General features: G+C 34.9%; 1 protein-coding gene across 3 annotated transcripts in view; it reads left to right on the top strand.

Annotated features, from left to right (window-relative positions):
- The window catches only part of LOC149785082 (myotubularin-related protein 13-like), a 277,095-nt gene that overhangs the window by 158,616 nt on the left and 95,691 nt on the right, over positions 1 to 22,788 (top strand). For all 3 annotated transcript variants that reach the window (XM_089978822.1, XM_089978820.1, XM_089978821.1), the window contains exons 19-26: positions 1,369 to 1,568; positions 7,871 to 8,040; positions 8,936 to 9,009; positions 12,440 to 12,635; positions 14,180 to 14,313; positions 18,154 to 18,329; positions 20,072 to 20,253; positions 20,712 to 20,901. In XM_089978822.1, the coding sequence (XP_089834948.1) occupies positions 1,369 to 1,568; positions 7,871 to 8,040; positions 8,936 to 9,009; positions 12,440 to 12,635; positions 14,180 to 14,313; positions 18,154 to 18,329; positions 20,072 to 20,253; positions 20,712 to 20,901 (1,322 nt within the window). The remainder of the gene's footprint in view (positions 1 to 1,368; positions 1,569 to 7,870; positions 8,041 to 8,935; positions 9,010 to 12,439; positions 12,636 to 14,179; positions 14,314 to 18,153; positions 18,330 to 20,071; positions 20,254 to 20,711; positions 20,902 to 22,788) is intronic.

The raw sequence follows: 22,788 nt of genomic DNA, 5'->3' as shown, positions 1-22,788 counted from the left end.
CATTTTGCCTGCTTCAGTGGTGTCATCAGTGTATAGGTCAGCATATGAATGTAGAATATTGCCAATCAGTTTTGTATCCAAAAGCCATTGGTCGCTATCAGGATTAGAGAGGCGGCTGTGTTTGCAAACCATGCTCGGTTTCATTACTTCTTAAAGTGTGGCCTGATTATTTATTTTTCTCTAACTAGAGACCCATGGTGTATTTGTCTTTGCTTATAGATTGATGGCTTATTTTTAGTGAATCATAGACTGATGGTTTATTTTTGTTGAAACTTTGACTCATGGTTTATTTTCATTTAAATATAGACTCATGTCTTTTTATTCTTTACCTAGACACTCAAGGTTTATTTTTCTTTAATTATAGACTTATGGTTTGTTTTTATTTAATCATTGACATGGTTTATTTTTATTTAATTATAGACTTGTGGTTTATTTCTATTTAATCATAGACTCGTGGTTAATTTTTTTAAATTATAGACTTGTTTTTTTGTGTAAATTACAGACTCATGCTTTATTTTTTTAAATTATAGACTCATGTTTTTTTTTATTATACTCATGTGATTTATTTTTTTTAAATTAAAGACTCATGCTTTATTTTTTTGAATTATCAACTTGTGGTTTATTTTGTTAAATTACAGACTCATGCTTTATTTTTTTAAATTATAAACTCGTGTTTTTTAAAAAAATTATAGACTTGTGCTGTATTTTTTTTAAATTATAGACTCATTCTGTATTTTTTTAAATTATAGACTATGCCATATTTTTTTAAATTATAGACTCATGCTGTATTTTTTTTTAATTACATGCTCATGCTTTATTTTTTTAAATTATAGACTCTACGTTTATTTTTTTAAATTATAGACTCTAGGTTTATTTTTTTTAAATTACAGACTCATGGTTTATTTTTGTAAATTATAGACTCGTGTTTTTTTTGTAAATTACAGACTCATGCTTTATTTTTTAAAATTATAGACTCGGTTTTTTTTTAATTATAGACTCATGTGGTTTAATTTTTTTAAATTACAGACTCGTGCGTTATTTTTTTTAAATTATAGACTCGTGGTTTATTTTGTTAAATGACATACTCATGCTTTATTTTTTTAAATTATAGACTCATTCTGTATTTTTTTTAAATTATAGACTCATGCCATATTTTTTTTAAATATAGACTCATACTGCATTTTTAAAAAATTACATGCTCATGCTTTATTTTTTAAATTATAGGCTCTAGGTTTCTTTTTTTAAATTATAGACTCGTGGTTTTTTTTTTTAAAATTACAGACTCATGGTTTATTTTTTTAAATTATAGACTCTTGGTTTATTTTTGCTATAACTAGAGACTCATGGTGTATTATTATTTTTGTCTAGTTAAGGATATGGAATACCCTAAGTGAGGAACAGCAGAAGGAGATGATGAGTAATGAAGAATCAACAGTGTACAGCCAAGCTATTCACTATGCAAACAGGATTGTGTACCTCCGTGTACCTTTGGACTGTAACAAGAGTGCCAAGAACACAAATATGGGATATGATGATGAGAGCAAAAGTAACAGCAACATCACAGCTAGGTAACTTTGAAATATTTTTGTCAGTAATTTGTTATTTTTTGCAATGTCAAAAAGTTGTACAGTGATCAGTTGCCATAAATCCCTTCAGTATACAACCACCAATCTTTCATATGGTTCTTACAACCTTGAATTTGAACAAAGAAAATCCAGAACTTTATAAGCTATGTTATAATGTAGATATGGTCTGACATGCCAGCTATTACAAGCATGGTGGCATTTTCAGAAATTTTTAGTGAAAATCCTGATTTCTAAATAGGCAACATTTTGCAAACTCAAAATTGTATGTGATAGAATCTTATGAATTATAATTTTCTGTGTGTATACAGCTAGGAGAAAAATCTGTGCTTGACACAGTAATAGACTGGTATACAGAATGTTGTTTCTCAGTATGAGAAACCAATCACTTAGACTGTAAATATTTGTAACATAGTGGCAGAGATGAGGAAAAGAGAGTTGCACATTATTCAAGACGAGAACTAATGTTTATTGTTTTATTTGAGGTTTTTTTTGCCAAAAATGTTGAGATAATTCTTGTTTCTGTAAGTAGAGGAATACATCCATTGTTTATTATCACTGAACTTTACTGTTTACAGGCATTCATAGGCTTATAAGATGCAATATGATTGTGTAGATGTTTGTACCTTTTAACAAACATGTTATACATTCTCAGCTGGCTGCCAGATTCTGAAAATTTTAATGCCAGGATCCCTGATAAACATTATGATGGGTTGACAACACTGTATGGTTTTGAATCCCCAGAAAAATTGTTTTAATTTTATTCAGGCTTTTTCTTGTCACTTAATTTACTTCTTGGTTAATTAATGCAAACTAATATGTTTTCATATTGTTCATTGCACTGTATGTTTGTGTTTTTATTCACTGTTATTACACATTGCACTTGTGACATTGTTCAGTATAAGATGGCCTGATTTCTGGAGCTAGGTCACTTGATGGCTCCCGTGCCATGCATTATAAAGAATTGGCTCTAAATTTCACTAAGGCCAACACAAACATTTTGAACTGAGGTAAGAAAATTAACTGGAATGTAACAGAAAGTTAATAAAATATTTGTGTATACTTTAATCAATGTGCAACATAAAGTATGTTCGGGGTTGGTTTTTGAGGGTACTTTCAACACATTATACATGCAGGGTTGGCGCTAGCTTTAAAAAAGTTGTTGTCAAAAACATGCCAACGTCAATATTTTGTTGCCAATTTTCAAGAGCTGTCACCATTTTTATAGTACAGTACTATCCGTTTATCTCAACACCCTAAGGACCAGGGTAATATTGTTGACATGAGTAGATGTTGGGGGCGGGGTTACTGAAAATAATTGAAATTTCACATACAAGTGAAATTTTTTCGGGGACCTGTCATTAGTGACTAGGATTTACACAGAGAAAACAAACAAAACAAAAAACAAATGGAAATGCACTTGAATACTGACAACTTATATTTGTGTAGTACACTCCACAATGTGTTAAATAATGTACATTTATATACAAAAAATCCACAAATTTGAGTCTTAGATCATATGTTAGAAAATTCATTTATCAGTCAAATCCTGTTAGAAAATACAACTAACCTGTATGTATACAAAAATGGTTGTCCTCGTTTGATCTATATCCCATTGTCAGCAACCACATTTCACGAAACAATTCACACTGATATTCATTATCGTAGTTATCATAGTTGCATGTGGCTGTATAGTTGTTTATATGCTACATGTACATGAGCTTAATTTGGCCTTGATTTTGGACAGCTCAAGACAACTTCCATGATGCTGAGGCTACCAAGGGGGATGAGGCTATTCATAGGGAAATGAAAACGAGAACAAGAAAGATTTAGCAAACATTCTTGCGATATGTTCCACCTTCATTTAATCCGACAACCAGATATTTATTGTTTCGAAAGATTGGAACAATAATTTGGGTTTTACACTGCCATTGGTAGCGATCTCAGCATGAACTTTTTCGTTGCAAACAGAAAACTATAGCACAATAAATATGTTCCAATCACTATGAAAAATGAAACTGTGCTTTTATTTAAGTTTCTTGATGACTTCCCTTGATCAAAGGCCTTCGGCTTCTTTGATGAAGGTGCATGTGTTATTGAAGGTGCCGCTAAAGGCCCACTTTGAAGGACCAAATGAATACCCATTTGTTATTACTGTGGCAACATCAAATAATTGTAGAACACGGAGATATAATTTTTTTTCTTTCTTTCATTTGCTTAGTATATATACAGAATAGTCGGTGATTCAGAATTAATCAGTTTTCTTTGAAGTTTCAGCAAAACTATTTTTTGGGTACATTTTTCAAAAAGAAACATATTGCCATCGTCTTGTCAATTGTAGTCATTCCCATTCCTGCCTTCAGAGGTGGTCGATTGTAGCTAATCAGGTAGCACAAATATTTTGGTTATATTACAGCATATAGTAATAAGGTCAGACCTACAACACTGTTAGGGTGGTTTGTCAATATGACCAAAGGATTTGTTTATGTAACAACAGATTCCAGTGCAATTTTATATCCAAGTTTGCAGCTTCCTGTCATGGTGCCTTTGAACTTCTCCAACACCCAAAAATATTGTCACCAAAAAACATCACCAGATCAAATATTTTATTGCCAAAAATTAAAACAAATTGCAGTTTGTGATATTGGTAAAGCCCAACGCGATCCCTTTACATGTGCTCAGAGAGATGTAAATCCAAAATTTATGGAATTATTGAGATTTTCAAAGAGAGTGAACTACATCACATTTGTTGCTTCCAAAGTAGAGTGGCCCAAGTAGATATGGTGACCGTGTTTGCTAAAGAAACTCCCATTTGAAACAAAATGCCAACCGGTTGACAGTTTTTGGGATATCCTGGCAACAATCAGGTTAGAACTTATAAATCATTGAATGAAATAGCTAAGTTTTGTTCATTTTTTAATATCCTTGATGCCTTTTGTTTTTAAAATTAGTTGGAGGGTACAAATAAATGGGATGGTATGATAATAATGTAGTGAATACATATAGGACTATTAAATATGGGGTGGGTGTCTAATGTGCCATTAATTATGCCCTACTAGAGCCTACATATAGGACTATTAAATATGGGGTGGGTGTCTAATGTGTCATTCACGAAGCCCTACTAGTGTCTACATTATGACTATTAAATATGTGGTGAGTGTCTAATGTGCCATTCATTATGTCCTACTAGAGCCTACATATAGGACTATTAAATATGGGTTGGGTGTCTAATGTGTCATTCACCAAGCCCTACTAGTGTCTACATTATGACTACAGTAGTCCCCCTCTTGAATGGCCCCCCTGACCAGCGGCCACCCACTCCTTATGGCCAGAATCCGTTGGCACCGACGAGTTTGTGTTCAAAAGTACCCCTCGCAAAAGGTCACCCGGCTAACGCGACCAGCGACCAGCATATTAGTGTAATAATATAAAATTTACCCCTCACAAGCGGCCGCATTTTATTTGAGTATGTATCCAGAACCAGTATTTTATTCATAACGTGTGTTAAGTAATCCGGTTTCTGTTTCCCCGATGTCAGGTTTTCGTTACTGAAAGAAGTACTGAGTAAAGTACATTTACCACTAAGGTTAATATTTAATCATTTATGCCTCACGAGAAGCCAAATTTATTCTATAAAAACTGAGAAAGACTCAAATTTTAATCCATACAAAAGGGTACGTACATGTAATCCAATTAGCCTTACTGCTGTGTTATCATAAGATGTCCGATTTAGTCACTGATAATTGTTAAGATTACAATTATTGAACAGTAGTAACGGCTGAGAAGTGGCAGCATCGATGTACAATACCCAAGTCAGCAGGAAAATGGTTTGATAGCCTTTATGGCTTCCCTTAGTAAGATGTTGAGCTTGTTCACTTTGATAATCAGTGGCTATTACTACTGACAATAATTGTCAAAATTACGAATCCTAATGGCCGCGAGGTCAAATCTGTGTGATGTTAATGGTACATATCGAAGCCGTTTTGGCTTCTCTCACTTAGTGTAAAGAAATGTATAAAAACAATAGGGTACCAGACTGCGACTAGCGAATTACGTGACAATATCACTCCTTTAAAAACATGGCAATTTGTTTAGATGCATACAAAATTGTTTTATCAGTATTGTAGTTGGCAACATGAATAACTTACTGCAAAAAGATCAACATGTCATCGAGGAAAAGAAAAATTCTCAGTTTAGAAGAGAAAGTGAAAGTAATTCAACTGACAGGGGTGGGGATCGTTGAGGATCCTTGCAGAAAACTAATGTCGGGAAGACTCAGATAAACAATATCATGAAAGATAATGAAACAATTCTGCAGAAGTGGGAAGGTGAAATGGACGGAGAAAGGAAGATTGTTTGAGCCAGGAGACATTTGAATCCTGATTTGAATGACAAGAAAAGGCAACAGTTTTGTCAGTTGAAATGGGATATGACGACTTTACCGCAAGTAACAGATGGTTGCAAAGATTTCAAGTGCGACTCAATATTAGGTCTTCTGTCCTTAGTGGAGAATCAGCTGATGTTAATAATGAAGTTGTCGAAGATTGGAACAAAAGACTAAACAATATATGCAGGGGATATGACAGCAAGGATATTTTTAATGTGACGAGACTGGTTTGTTTTTTAGACTGTTACCAACAAAGTGACAGATGATGTGATCTGTAACATAATTATAAAGACAGTTTTAAAACTATATCAGTGGTTATTCATATCATTCTTTTGAAAATGATGACAGTTTGTTTTACATTTATTTCACATCATGCATGTGATTTTTTAATTAAAATATTAAATATTTAAAATTAAATGTACTTGTGACTTTCTTCATATGTATTTACTATTCGCATTTGTCATCCCCCTCTAAAAAGGCCACCCGCATTATAAGGCCACTTCCCTGTTGCATTAGGGGTGGCCTTATAAGAGGGGGACTACTGTATTAAATATCGGGTGGGTGTCTACTGTGCCATTCACCAAGCCCTACTAGAGTCTACATTATGACTATTAAATATGGGGTGGGTGTCTAATGTGTCATTCATGGTACTCTTGTTTGCCTTTAATTTGTGTGACTTTTTTATGGTTTGTAACATCTTTACCCTTATTTTTGGGGGCCCCGAGTGGCCGAGTGGTCTAAAGTGCTCTCCGTTACGGATCACTGCCATCTCATCTCTGTCTGCATGGGTTCGAGTCTCGGATTCGGCCAATGTGGGTATGTAAGAAAGCTTGCCAGTAGCTTCTCAAGGGTCGGTGGTTCTTTCCGGGGATTTACCAGGTTCTTCCTCCACCATTAATACTGGCCGCCATGTATAGCTTATCGTGTGCTGAAAAATGGCGTTAAACCCTACAACAACAACAACAACAACAACAACCCTTATTTTTTGTTTAATGTTATGTATTTACTTTTGTTTGAAGGGATTTGAATTCCTGGAAGTTTGGCCAAGGTTTTTGGTTGAAAGGGTTAGAATCCCGGGAAGTTTGGCCATGGTTTTTGGTTTTAAAGGTTTGAATTTCATGGAAGTTTGGCCAAGGTTTTTGTTTGAAGGCATTTGAATTCCTGGATATTTGGCCACGGTTTTTGGTTTTAAAGGTTTGAATTCCTAGAAGTTTGGCCAAGGTTTTTGGTTGGTAGGGTTTGAATTCCTGGAAGTTTGGCCATGTTTTTTGGTTGGTAGGATTTGAATTCCTGGAAGTTTGGCCGAAGTTTTTGGTTGGAATGGTTTGAATTCCTGGAAGTTTGGTCATGGTTTTTGGTTGGAATGGTTTGAATTCCTGGAAGTTTGGCCAAGGTTTTTGGTTGAAAGGGTTTTAATTCCTGGAAGTTTGGTCAAGGTTTTTGGTTGAAAGGGTTTGAATTCCTGGATGTTTGGCCAATGTTTTTGCTTGGAAATGTTTGAATTCCTGGAAGTTCGTCCAAGGTTTTTGGTTGAAAGGGTTTTAATTCCTGGAAGTTCGGCCAAGGTTTTCGGATGGAAGGGTTTGAATTCCTGGAAGTTTGGCTAAGGTTTTTGTTTGAAGGCATTTGAATTCCTGGAAATTTGGCCACAGCTTTTGGTTTTAAAGGTTTGAAGTTTTGGAAGTTTGGCCAAGGTTTTTGGTTGGTAGGGTTTGAATTTCTGGAAGTTTGGCTGAGGTTTTTGTTTGAAGGGGTTTGTATTCCTGGAAGTTTGGTCAAGGTTTTTGGTTGGAAGGGTTTAATGAGATATGTGATCATATTCTCTTTATAGGAAAGGCAGTGCTAAATTCAAGGGTTTTATACTGAGGGAACACCATATTTTAAAAGGTTTCTCTTTCAGCCTGGCAGAGAGTGATAGCCTTGGAGGTGAGAGTGGTTTTGATGAAACAGCAGAAGAGTCAGACATAGCTACCACTGTGATACGCTTTGTAACTAAGTTCGTGGACAAGGTTTGTGAGGAGAGTCATGTGACAGAGGAACATATCAAGGCTCTCCATCAGATGATTCCAGGTAAGGAACAAAGGTCAGGGTCAGAGTATCGGGTAGTAGCAAAGGTCAGGGTCAGAGAATCAGTAGTAGCAAAGGTCATGGTCAGAGTATCAGGTAGTAGCAAAGGTCAGCATTGTAGTAATGCGAGATGCTTGACATTTCTTATCATGAGTTTTTCGTTGTTTGCTGGCATGAGAATTTTCCAGTTAATTTTGGAATTACAGATTCACAGGTTAGGTTCATATAGTAGGTAATCACAAGAAATTCCTGATAATTATCTTATGTTCACAATCAACTATTTTACTGTTGCAGAGACATGTCTTTAGCGCTTTAATTGAAAATCAAAAGTATAGTAATTTGCAGTGAAGAATGTTTTGGGTATATTCTGCAACATTCATATAGAAGTTTGCGTTATTAATATAAGTGTTAGAAATAAACAGGTTTAAAATGACCCGATTCTCTTCTTGCCTTCATTTTGTACATGATCATTTAGTTTCACAGCAGTATGCAACTAAATCTGTATTGCTTTTTACGACCATGACAGCAGCAACAGCTTCAAAATTAAAGCATTTTCAAAAAAGGTAAAGATTCAGGGAAAGAGAGGAGCTACATTATTGTCCAGATCCTGATAAGACACATTGTTACTGGGACAACTCGTTTACAATAATCTCATCATGTCCAGCCTTATTTTTGGAGGTGAAATAGAAACCACTCCTTTAACCTCAGTTGGTGTTGAGAACTAGTAAGCATTGTATGATTCAGGTGAGGCCATGAACACAATTTCACTTATTTTAACAAATTGGGATGCAGACAATGCATACACACAATACACACACATATTCATAAACTTGTACACATTCACTCTCACACACCCATTGATGGTGCTGTTACTTACTGAATTCCTTTTCTTCCACAGGTGTGGTAGCAATGCATGTTGAGACACTGGAAGCTGTAAACAGAGAAGCCAGGAGACTACCACCCATACAAAAGGTTTGCATCACATTGCTTCCGCTTGTTTGATATCCTGTTGTCCATTGTCCATCATCCATCCAGTCATTAGATCACGTTTGTTATCGCTAAACTACTTGGAGTATTGCCATACATACACATTCATCCCATGGTCTGTTTGGTGTTATAAATGAAATTGGTAACTCTCAGACATGAAAAGTGACTGCCACAGTGACCAGCTTGAAAATTTTATTATCACTGTTCCTCCTGGTCATATCATTCATTTCATTTAAAGACTTTTTATGATGTTTATTTGATCCAGAATTAAAATTTTGCTCATCAAATATCCCATATGGTTGCTATGGCAGCCAGTTACAATTTCTTGTTATCACTACATCTCCTAAATGAATGGTCATACTAACATGAGGTTTTACCAGAAGACTTCTTATGATATTTTGTTGGTCATAAATGAAAATGGGGTTGATCTTACATTTGGTCATCTTGAAAATATTGTTATAACTACCTCTGATGAATTGATGGTCATATCGATATAGGATTTTCACTAAAAGACTTCTTATGGTGTCTTGTTATTCTAAATGAAAATGGTGCCAATAATACTTCCATTATGACCAACATGATGGCCCTCTTGAAAATCTTGTTATTGCTCAAGATTTTCCGATGGTGTCAGCACTTAGCAGTTAAAACAATAAACTTTTTTCAGTGGATGCCTATAAATTCTATTTATTTAGTAAAACTCCTTTGTTATCATTCATCATTTATAAATTTTCATCTTATACAGCTCTTTGTTATTATGACAGTAGTTGGGATTTGTAACTTCCAACTGTATTATATACAGAACTGTGTTATAGTGAGAACCACATTTTATATCAGAATGCAATATAATGAGAATTGCAGATGCACTGAAATCTGGTACAACAGGAATGATCAAAATTTGTAAGGTAATGTTTTAAAAAGGAAATCAACCTATAATTTTAAGTTTCTTGTTGTTTTTCAACCCATGTTGGCACATGTTTAATTGATCGATTAAAATACACTTGTTTAATGGTGGTCATGATGTCCACGTCTATCTAGAATCTTGTCGTAATGTGGGAAAGGTGTATCAATTTTCATGGAATACCGATTTGCATAGATTTTGTGATTTTATAGATTTCAGGACCAAACAAAACAATGGTCCTTCTTTGAAAATGATTGCTCCCTTCACCAATCCACAAAATTAATTACCATATATACTTTCTTATAAGTTGAGGTAAACTTCAGAAAGCAAAGATCCTGATCTGCCATAGCATAATGTGCCTTCAGATCAGGGTCTGTTGTTGTTTTTCTTCTGATTACTTCTAACAAAGTATACAGACCCAGATCTGGGTCTGTGCAGTTTGCAGTTGATCTCGACTTATTTCAATTTAAACTTGATTACTTCATCATTGCAAGATATTTTAAATTAAGGAACAAGTTTTTCTGTGTGCATGTTTAATGGTAGAGTGGCTTTTGAAAACTTCTCAACAGCCACATAATGGCATAATGGATGGAAGCATGGTCCCATGCTCCTTAAGATCAGAGAGTTCATTGAAATGAGACCTTTTGTTTAAAGTACAAATCACATTGTAATTATTGAGCTTATCTGAGAAAATATCATTTAAGGTTACTAATTTTTTTCAAATCTTTTTTTTGGATTCTCTCTTCATATTGATCAGCTACTGGGGACCTACTGTTGGGTTCCATCATCCAATTATAATCATTAATGACAGAAACATCACAACCATATTTCAAGCTCTCTTTTAGTAATGGACATTCCAGTTGTTAGCATTGCATAATATGTGTTATGTTTTCATTGTGACATATGCCACTTCTTTGACGTGTTTATTGTACATGTTGTATGGTAATGTACTAGAATGCAATGATGGACAGTTACATCCATGTCTATATTCTTGTGGCACAGTTGCCAGTGGCCATCTCTCCTGTTGGTGCCAAAATACATTGTATTGTTTATTTTAGGAATCGTATTTTGTTACATTAGGAATCGTGTTGTTATCTTAAGAATCGTTATGTTAGGAATCGTATTGTTTAGGTTAGGAATGGTGTTGTTACTTTAGAAATCGTATTGCTATGTTCATTCAAGACTTTGCACAGTTTTGAGGTAATGTGATTTTTAAACACTAATCAGATCAAGCCCCAAATGCTGTAAGCTAATATTAGTCCGATAGGTAATGTATCAAGGTAAAAAATGTTAATCATAACATCAAAACCAATACTGTTGATTCTAACTGATTGAACCACAGATTTATTTGAAATGCATGCTCAGGAACAAGTTTGAGAACAAGAGGGCAATAAAATATATAAAAATTATATGTTATTGTTTGGGTCCCTGAGTGGCTGAGTGGTCTAAAGAATTCATCTTTAATGATCACTGCAATCTCACCTCTTTCTATATGGGTTCAAATCTCGGGCTTGGCCTTTGTGGGTATGTGAGAAAAGCTGATGTAGGTAAGTGGTTCTTAACAAGGGTTTCACGAATTCTTCCTCTCATAGTTATACTGGTTGCTAATGTATAGCCTATCATTTGCTGAAAAATGGCATTGAACCTTAAACCACAACAAAAACATTCCATTTAATTCACATTTATTAATTAATAATATTTCACAAGCAGTTTTGGAGTGTTTGAAGTGCCTTTCAAAAGTCGCTTGTAATTTAGAGAGCCATGTTGGCTCAGTAGTTAGCATGACAGACTGGGTCAGCAACCATGGTGTGTCCTTGGTCAAGGCACTTTACTCCAATTGCCTTGGCACTTAATAACCTAAATGTGTTACTGTGCTGTGAAACACCAAACCAAACAATACTTGTAATTTGGATAAGTAATTTTTTTAAAAAATGGAAACAGACCACTCAGTTACTGAACTCAGCCATTAAGTTATCAGGATATTTTCAAAAACAAAATTTACAGTTCTCTCATTCTCACAAACTTGTCTGTCAGCAATCCTGTTTCTTCTAACAAATTTCCATTTTGCATTGCATAAATGTTAGACACGGAATTTGTAATTTTAGGGGAGCTACTTTACTTTTTTTCTAAAACAATGCAATTGCACCAGTCTAATCCTCTCTTTAGTAAGAAAATCAAAAAGGCTGTATGTTTTCTAAAACAATGCCATTGCACCAGTTAATCCCCTTGTAAGTTAAAAGATCATAAAGGCTGTATGTTTTTGGAAACATTACCATTGTACCAGTCTAATCCCCCCTTTAGTAAAAAGATCAGAAAGGCTGTATGTTTTCTAAAACAATGCCATCGCACCAGTTTAATTCCCAACTGAGTTAAAAGATAAAAAAATGGCTGTTTTTTTTTTAACAATGCCATTGTACCAGTCTAAGCCCCTCATAAGTAAATAATGTCAGAGAGCTCGTATGCAGATGATCTGCAAAATAAAGATGCTATTTAATAATATACACCTGGATTTTTCAGCCAAAGATTTTGACACCAACCTTTCTACCTGGAGAAGAGATTGTGATGGAGGGACTCAGAGCATACCTTTTGCCAGATGGACGAGAGGAAGGATGTGGTGGGAATATGGGTGGCCCGAGTCTTTTGCCAGCAGAGGGTGCTATTTTTCTCACAACATACAGAATTTTGTTCAAAGGAACCCCTTGTGATCCACTTGGTAATGTATCTTTCTTGTTGAGTAATATGTACATTGTTGTTGTTGAGTTTAATTATAGTGGCGTGCACACAATTGTGCATGTGCCACTTTTTTCTGACTGCACCGCAGTCTGCTAGTTGTTCCTGGGGAAGGGGATGGTGCCACCCCCCCCCCCAGGCTTTTATGGATTCAAGGAACCCTGATAGTTTGGCCTCAATCTGTGGGTCCATAAAGGTCCCTACGGTTGAATGATTGGCTGTCATTAGTGGGAAGGAGAGCTCGGGAACGGTCCTGCTTGCTTTACATCGCTAGTTTCTTGTTGCATTTGCCTGGTGTTTCTTGCGATTTTATTTTATTTTTATTTTTTTTTGATATTTTTTTTTCTTCTTCAAAATGTTCTAAAAGGAGGGGGGGATGTTCTATGCTGTTTATAGAGTTTCTTAGTAGAAATCATGTATGATGATAAATTACACACATACATATTTTATGAATACCTATTAGTCATTTCATATGTTTGAAAGGAATAGAAAGTTTCTGACAGAATTGTTTTTTTCATTTTCTTGCAATGATAACTTAATCCTTAACACCATTAATGTTTGTCATAGTCATCATTATTTATTTGTAAATATACTTTAAGGCTGTTGAATTGATTTAAATCAGGCCTTTGAAGATGAAAATTTAAATAAACAGTTCTGTCCTGTCCCTGAATATTCATTATAATGTGAAGCAAATTTAATGCAGGGAGACAACTTCTCCAAGATTGTACTGATTTGTTCTGTTGGTTAATAATAATGACCCATCAGTTTCAAACTGTTTATGGTCCAAGAAATGATATTAATGTCCAGTGTCCGTGCAAAGAGAATTAAAGATACAAAATGAATTTCATGCAAGATGAGATATATAATAATCCTAGTATTTGCCCATCCATCCATCCATCCATCCGTCATTTGCAAATCTAGTCCTTCATTGCTTGTTGGATGACCTTGGAACATGTTAAATAATAGTTATCACTTTAAGATGCACATCAATTTGCTTCTTCAGTTGTTTTTAGAGTTGTTGCCCATTTTATCTTGTAACATTGTTGGTTATAATCACTTTAGTGGAGGTAGACAGCCGGTTTTTAATGGACTTGAATCTAGATGCAGTTTACGATTCTTTGAAAGTACATATTATTGTCATCATCAGAAGATATGTTCACCATTTGTTGTACTCACACTATTTTTAAGAGAATTTTGTACTTTTTTTAATTTCAGATTTATCTTGATCATGGGGTAGGGTTAGGTGCATGGAATATGGGGATATATTTATGTGAGCAAATTTCCTAGCATTCCTGTAATTTTTAGAATGTTGTTTGTTCAGTGAATCACTTTTCTTTCCCAGTGTTAAGATTTGAAAGAACAGGACCTACTGGAATAATCCACCAAACAAAACAAATTCTGTCAAGTCTGTCAACTTGTTGGCCACTGAATCAGAAAGCATGTCACTGTGGCCTACATTAACCAATAGTAAAGATAACAAAAAAATGTCAGGGTTCTTTAATTATCTCTGTTCTTTTCTTTTTATAGCATGTGAGCTGGTAATTACAAGAGCCTTTCCAATCTCCACGTTGACTCGGGATAAGAAACTTAATGTGCAATATATTCAGCATTTGGATCAGTGGCTTCAAGAGGGTGTTCAGCTACGATCGAACATCTTTCAGGTAATACAGCAAACATAGTTACAAGCAGCTTGTGCCATTTTATATTCAGGTAGGTTCTGAAAATTAATTTCTAATGAAACTGAGTCAAAGATATGAAACTTGTATAAGTACGTAAACTTGACACTGGTCATTGCTATCGTCAGTTTGGGGATTCTCATAGGTATGAGGGGGATTTAAAAAGTCCTGAATATTATTTTGCTGTACTAAAAAGTTCTTTATCAGTGTACAGTAGATCAGTGCATTCTATGTACCTCTCCTCACTTTCTCTGATTATCCAATTAGTAAATGCCATTTTATATTCACTTTTTGGTATGTTGTTCAAACACTGGAAAGCTTTTCTTCTGACACATGGTGGCTTTCAGATCGTGTGCACTTCGTTAAACCTGTCATAATGTGATTCAACCAAAAATTGCTGGTCCTAAATCAGGGCTGTATAGAAGTTGTCGCAGTTTGGATTGTGTGCTTTTCCAGGTAGACTGTCACAATTTTGGATTTAAACACTGGTGTGTTGTGATGGAGTAGGTGGTACCTTGGGTTCTGTTCAGCAGATGAGTGGTTTAATAGTGTTTAAGAACTTTTGGCAACACTTAAAAGGCATAAAAATGTCTAGTGACACTAACACAGTCAGGCAGAGGTACATGGACAACCAGTAATTTTGCATCAAAAAATGATATGTATAAAACTTTCTTGACAGTCTGACAACATAGAGTGATTTTTGACCTCTACTCATTTTCTCTGATCTATCATTATTATTTTCTCTTGAGTAAGATAATCTGGCATCTGCTACTTTGAAGCCATATTTCTGATCAGATGTTGATCAAACTATGGGCTTACATCATCAAGATCATGGAATGTTTCGATTCAGAGCAAGATTCTTGCAGATCAATGAGGTCCTGTTACATCTGATTGAGTGAGCTTTATTAACACTCCTGAAGCCACAATTCTGAGTAAGTTTTGAGCAAACATGGAATCTGGGCTCATATTTTCGAGATATTGGATGAATTTAGTAATAAGCCAGATCCATGAATATTAATGAGGTGCTGTTGCATCAGTTTGGTTGGGCTCGTTACAACTCCAGAAGCAATAATATCTGATCCAGTTTTGATGAACTTAGAATATATACTTACTGTTTATACTAGCATATAAATTTATCTTTTCTAATGAAAATTCTATTCATGCAGAGTAGGGGCTATCTGATAAGCATGACATCCAACAATTTTTTTATAAACTTAAAAGTAATATTATTAAGATGTTTGCAGTGCAAACAAGTACTGTCAGTTCAAATATTTTTACGTTTTCATGCCACTATTCCCATTCGTATATGGTATACACTATTTTTTCCATTTTGTGATAGTGTTACAACTCGTCTTAAGTATGTAACGGAAAAGAAGCAAAACAAAAATATTTTGTAAAATGCAACAAACAATTTATTTCCACAGAATACAAAGTGAAAATTCAAAAGACACTTACAATATTGTGAATTGAATACCAAATACAGAAACCTATTTTCATTTTGATTATAAAGTTGCACTTATGTTTATGTTGATTACTGACTACTGACTTGCCTGTCAAAATATTAACCAGAATCATTACAAAAAGGACAACTGATGTCTGTCTTAATCATTTTCTTCACAAAATGACATGCAAATATTTTGTACAATAATAATAACCAGATACTAAATGAAGAACTTGTACTGAACAAAACTGCTCTTCTCAGATTAGCAGTAATAATTGGTAATTATCAGTGACAAAAGTTGATCAAAGGAACCCAGATGTAAGGATGATTGAATTACCTACCACTTTGTATGGATTAAAGTTAGTACTTTATTAGAATGTTAAAACAGATGTCATTGTTTATAATTTAGAATCAATATATATTGATGAGATTTTCATCCAGAAAATCTGGTATGTGTTTGCTAATAACAGGTAAAGTTGACAAGTTTTGCACTAATGTGCTGGCAAGAGTAGAGGGATGGCCATCTGGGGGGGGGGGTACTTTTGACACTGGTGAGAGGGCTGATCAAGAGAGTGTTCACTGTGCTTTTCAAATTGTGTAGTTAAAGTTTAGGTAAAAATGCCATAGTTTATATTCAGGTTGCTTATCATGCGTAAAATTTAATGGGGTTTTTTTCCCATTAAAGTTCACAACCTGTTTGATTTGAAGAAACTTTTTGAAATATAATATTATAAATTTATGAAAAAATAACAGCTGATGGAAAATCATACCAAGTTAGTAAAATAAGATATCCCATTTATACAGATTAAGAACAAAAAGACAGCATCATACAGGTTAACAACTAGAAGCACAACATCACAGATTAACAGCAAAGACAACAAAACAGATTAACAGCAACAAAAACCAACATATTAAGATCAAAAAGCTGCACAGATTAACAGCTTATTAAAAAACACACAGCACAAAGAACTGACAGATTAACAGCATTAAAATGTTACACAGATTAAGAGCAAAACAAAACATAAACAATTAACAACAAAAACATAATACAGATTAACAGCAAAAAAAACAAACAATTGCATTAATCGGAACCTGTAGAAAGTACTTTCACCAAGTTTCTGTGCAAGATAATCATTTGTGAAAGTAGCCATACCAAATACCATCACATAATGGACACAACAGCAGCATTTATTTTTTAGCCTTTTTCTTGGCTTACTAAATGTTTACTCTGTATAAATGACATCTTTCCTTTCAATGACACAATTTTGTGGTCCACAGAATGGCCTATATTGAGAAATTTACCAAGATCTGAATGAGAATGCTTGATGACCTACCTTCAGCTACATTGTAGAATGCTAATGTTCAATAAGTAGCACCCACTCACTATAGGACCCATTGCTATATTGCTGAGTTTCATTAATAGCACCCACTCACTATAAGACCCATTGCTATATTGCTGAGTTTCATTAATAGCACCCACTCACTATAAGACCCATTGCTATATTGCTGAGTTTCATTAATAGCACCCACTCACTATAAGACCCATCACTATCATGCTGATGATCAATAAATAACACCCACTCACTAAAGACCCATCACTATAATGCTGATGTTCAATAAATAGCACCCACTCACTGTAAGACCTATCACTATAATGCTTATGTTTAATAAATAGCACCCACTCACTATAAGACCCATCACTATAATACTATTCATGTTATAAAGATAGGTATGGACAGTAACTGGTAATACAATTATATGTATCATGTACTTCATTATAAGGTGGTCTCATTATAAGGCAGTTTACTCTAGCTCCCATTAACATTTATAATGAAGGAGTACTGTATCATGTAATTCATTATAAGGCAGTCTCACTGTAAATCAGTATATTATATGGTTCCCATGGTCAGCATGATAATGAGAGCATTATTGTATCATGTAATTCATTATAAGGCAGTCTCACTGTAAAGTGGTATATTCATGGTCCCCATGGTCAGCATTATATTAAGTAGTACTGTATTTGTATAATTTTTATAATTTTAAGGGGTCTCACTATATGGCTGTATAATCTGTATATAATTTTAAGGGTTCTTCCTATAATGCTGTATAATCTGTATTTAGTTATAAGGGGTCTCACTATAAGCTGTATAATGTCTCCCATGGACAGCATAATATTGAGGGAGTACTCTCTTTCTCTCCCTCCCTCCCTATATACCTATTAAAACCTTTTGTATGTTGCATCTTCCAGTCCTTATAGACAATTACACAGCCACAGCAATTGTGACGATTATCAGCTATCATATACTAGCCACTCCATCACAAGATAAGCCTAAACTGACATTGTGACACAAGTAATCATTCTGCTTTTCAACTTCTTAATTTAGTTGATGAAAGTTGCATTTGATGAGGAGGTCAGCTCAGAAAGCGTAGAAACCTTCAGAAAATTAGCAAACAAGTGCCGAAATCCACCCACAGTCTTCAACACTTTTGCATTAACTGGTCACCAGATTATTCAACCAGCACCACTTAACAAGAATAAAGAGAAAAACAGAACACTCAGGTAAGTTTTATATCGGTACATTTAATTCTAGTATTCATAGAGTACTAGTATTTAAAATTTTATGTGAACTTTGGTATTGCATTTTTAAAATTTCTTGGGAGGTTGCATGGAATTAATATGGCATAGTTAAATTATGGAAATGAACATATATGAGGCAGAATAACATTAAAACTATTGAGTTCAACACTTTTTGTAAACTTTATATGATAAAAAATGAAATTTAAAAAAAAATGCATTGATGAATGTATTAAAACTAATCATTCCCCAGAAAGCAGGATTAGAAAGGGAAATAAAAGGTCTTAACGATTCACGGTACACTGTATACAACTATGCATTTGAAATGTTGCTGCAAGTGCAGATGAAAACTATTGGATACATTGTATTAAACAATTGCAACATTTGAAATAATCCAGCACATTATTATTATGAAAATATGTATATTTCAAATAATGATTCACATTCCAGATACCGCTGAAATAATGCTTGCAAGCTTTCCAAGAGGTATTGAAATGTAAAAAAACAGTGATGGCAACATGGTTTCAGATTATAAATTTATGTTTGCTGCAGTATATACTCGCTTATAACACGAGTCCAGAAATAAAATGCTAAGACCGATATCTGCCATCTCTTAGTGCACTGGCAGATCTGGATCTGTGAACCTTTTTAGGAGTTACCAGTAGAACAGACATCATAGACCCTGATCTGCAGGCACTTTATGCTACAGCAGATCAGTTTGCCATGACTTCTGAGTATATATGCTATTTGAAAGAGGTATTGTACAAATATTTCCAAAGATTTATAAATCAGAATGATGACTTAGATTAAAGTGTGATATGATCTGTTGTAAATCTGTGTTTTAGACTTGTACTGAATTGCTGACATAAATTATCCTTAAATTACTGACTTGCAGAATAATAATAAAAAAATATGAAAATATAATCATTACAGTCAAATTTTGACTATTGGCTTGTCAGCAATGGCTCTGGATTCAGGTTTTTGTATTAGATTTTCATCGAAATTGGTCAGGGAACCAGACTAACTTTACATGACTACCTTTTACACTTTTATCTTACCATGATTTTTCGTGCTAAATGCCTGCATGATAAAATTTATTTTTGCATAATTGCTTTATCCAGAAGTGTCCAGCAAATTAAAATATGTTGAAGGTTAAGGGGAAAGTCGGCCTGTTAGTTAGTTCAAACAATCAGCTGAGAAGTATAAAAAGGAATGTTCATTTTCTTGGCCATGTTTGGAAACAAGCAGGAAAGGCAAAAGTTACATTTTTTGAACATCTTGTCATGTCAATCCGAGCATTGCTCATGCAGAAAGAAATTACTTATGCTGCCACAAGAGATTTAAAATAAACCTCAAAAAAATGTCAAGATGGATAATCTGGTAAAGAGCCATTGACTTCTGTGGCACTTGGAACTGCCATTTGCAAAACTGAACCAGAGGTCATTAAGGTCTAATTGTAGTTTATGAATTTGTTGATTGAACATTATGTTTCCTTTGGTGCATCAGATCACACCACTGAACTTTTCAAAGGCATGTTTTGCAAGTCAACAATTGTAGTTCATGATATTTCCTTACACCTTACAGGATATTGGTCTGACTTACGAAAAAGTATTGACTGCTGTACAGAGAAGGTATTATTAGGATTGGCAGGTCTGCTTATAAAATTTATGTGAACATTAGTAGATTTGGGATATATGCCATTTACAATGTTTGGAATATGCTTGTAGACAATTTGCAAAGAAAACACTGTTAAAGACAGCCAAGAAAGCAAGATTAAAGCCAAAGGATCCCTCTAGAAAACAGAAATACACACTGCCAACTCCACCCATGCCGAGACGGAGTCTGTCACCACGCTCTTCTGACAGTGATTCTGAGAGGCCAAACAGTGAAATATTTGATGAAGTATCACGTAGGTGAAAGTTAATTTTCTAAAAAAAATGTTCCTTTTCAACAATCATAAAATGCCTTAAAGAAATAAATATGCCCAATCTTCTTCAGCCAGATGATGTTGGATATTTTCACACTTTTCCACATTCTTCTTTTACTCCATTAATTTTCTTGATTCTTTTTTATTGTGATATAATGCATTCTTTGATAAGTATGATATACAGAATGCTCTTTAGTAGATCTGAAAACTTAAAATTGAAGAATACACAGAATCAGGGGGACCAGGGTGTATGCAGTACATACTTTCTAATGATGACAAAAATAACAATGCAAACAATAAATTTCTATATTTGAAAATGTATGTAAGTGATGGTTAGCTGAAGAAATTAACAACAGTTATGAATCTCAATATACATTGTTAAATTTTAAGACCATCTCTGTAAACATGAAATTAACCATTATAATATCTTTCTTCTGTAGTTGCCAGTGAGAGTGAATATACAACAAACTTGGCTGCTGATCCCAAGAATCTGGAAAAGTTGATGGAGCGTCCTGGCTATCAAGACTTCATTCGACTTGGTCTCGGTCATTTGTCAACATCAGGTCAGAGGTCAAGCAGCGAGCTGTTTAGGATAACCACTGTCAATGCAAATTTTTCTGTGTGTCGAAGGTAGGTTTGGGCAAAAACATGTTTTTTGTCATGCCTTTTTCCAAATATGGAGGATCTTGTTTGCTCATCACTAGATCTGTTGTATGTGTTGAATAAATCCTCTACTTGCTTGCATTTGCCAGCAAAGCTTTGAAGTTTTTGAGTGTATTAATTTTCTATTAAATGATAATGAACGTAAAATTTTGTTTATTACATGATTAAATATATAACACAAGCATAAGATAACAAATTAGTCTGTGTTTTGTCATGCCCCCTCCTTCCATCTATCCATGTGTCTTTCCATTGGTCAAACAGTATTATCAACACAACTGATCCCACATTTTTTATACACCATATGCACCAGCCAATTCTGTCCATCCATTATCTGTCAGCTACTAGTTGTGTTTCCACCCATCTGTCCATCCATACATATCTACCAATTTCATTTGCACGCATCTGTCCATCTATGCATCTCAGCTACCAATTTCATTTGCACCCACCTATCCATCCATACATCCTTCAGCTACTAATTTCATTTCCACACATTAACTCAAGATGTCCACCAATTACAGTTGCCAAACTTGTGGATGACTTGCACTTGGAGTAAGGAAAAATCAAATCAATTTTGGAATGAAAAGGTCAAATATCAGGGTAACTGTATTTTGTTGACACTTTTGAGTATTCTACTCTGGGCCCCTTTGTGGGGAGTGGTTCATACACAGTGGCAATGAAATGTGCTTAATGCAAGAAGTTTAAAGACATCCATGACAGTCTTGATACTTTCCTCATCTACACAAAATGCACATCAACACTACCTTGCTGTGTTTCTGATTTTTGTTCAGAAGTAACACTGTCCACAGTGCTGTAGACAAAGTTTGAGAGAGAGATTGATGAAATTGAATTCATCAGATAGTGTAATTGGGTTGGTTCAGAAATGTCCATGCTGCAGCTGTCCCAGCTATTCTCCAGTCATAGGTGAGAAGACCTGTACAGGAGACATTTCCATATTTGTTAACTTCGGGTGAGTTTCTGTCCCACCTTTCGTCACAATATTTGGGTAGCCCAGTGGTTATAATTGTTTCTGCACACCCAAGCATAGCCTTAGTGCTGTTAAGTCAGGGTGCCTGAGGTTTCATGTTGACCGTACTGACATATTTTATTGTCTGTTGTCTCTGCCACAGCTGTTCCAGGTTAGCCATACATATAAAATAGCTGCCATAGTTTAGTTGTATTGATGAGCCATACCACATACTGACCAACCTCTCATTGTATGAGAGACTGTGGGGACTGACCAACTATTAAACTGGCTTCCAGCCATTTATCCAGCCAGACAGCCTCAAAACACATATGTTGTCAGTTGCCTGACCACTGGTCCAGCTGGCTTGCCAGATGTTTTTGTAGCTGGTGCATTAAGTCCATGTTACACCAGGTATGATGGCTCTACCTCATCCGTGTTGTTGGATTGGTTTTATACAGACATGGAAGTGATGCCTGATGAGGACAACATGAGTGGAGGAAAACCTCAATATGTTGCCTCCCTCTGATTCAGTGATAGGACGGACAGAGTGTGGTTTTAAATCTATGGTTGAGGGAATTTATCAGCACCTGGTACCATTTTTGTGCCTACTGCTGCCATCTGCGAGTCAGGCTTATAAAGTTATGGCCTCTGTAGACATTGCAGATGAAGCACAATACCCATCCTTTCATCCAGTTTCACATTTGACAAAGATTAAGTAAGTCATTTGGATAAAATTCAGGATCATGTTAATTCTAAGGCTTTCTTTTCAAAGAGCCTGACACCAGTGTCTTTCTCATCATATGGGTACTACATACACTTGGGATACATACAGTGCAAAGATACTGAGCATTAAAAAAGAACATTGTGGCAGTAAACATGTCAACCCCAAA

The sequence above is a fragment of the Sinohyriopsis cumingii genome, chromosome 13 (genome assembly GCF_028554795.1).
Source record: "Sinohyriopsis cumingii isolate HCF-2022 chromosome 13, ASM2855479v2, whole genome shotgun sequence".
Lineage (NCBI taxonomy): Eukaryota > Metazoa > Mollusca > Bivalvia > Unionida > Unionidae > Sinohyriopsis > Sinohyriopsis cumingii.
Note: the sequence above shows the minus strand (reverse complement) of the source record. Positions and strands in the feature narration are given on the sequence as shown.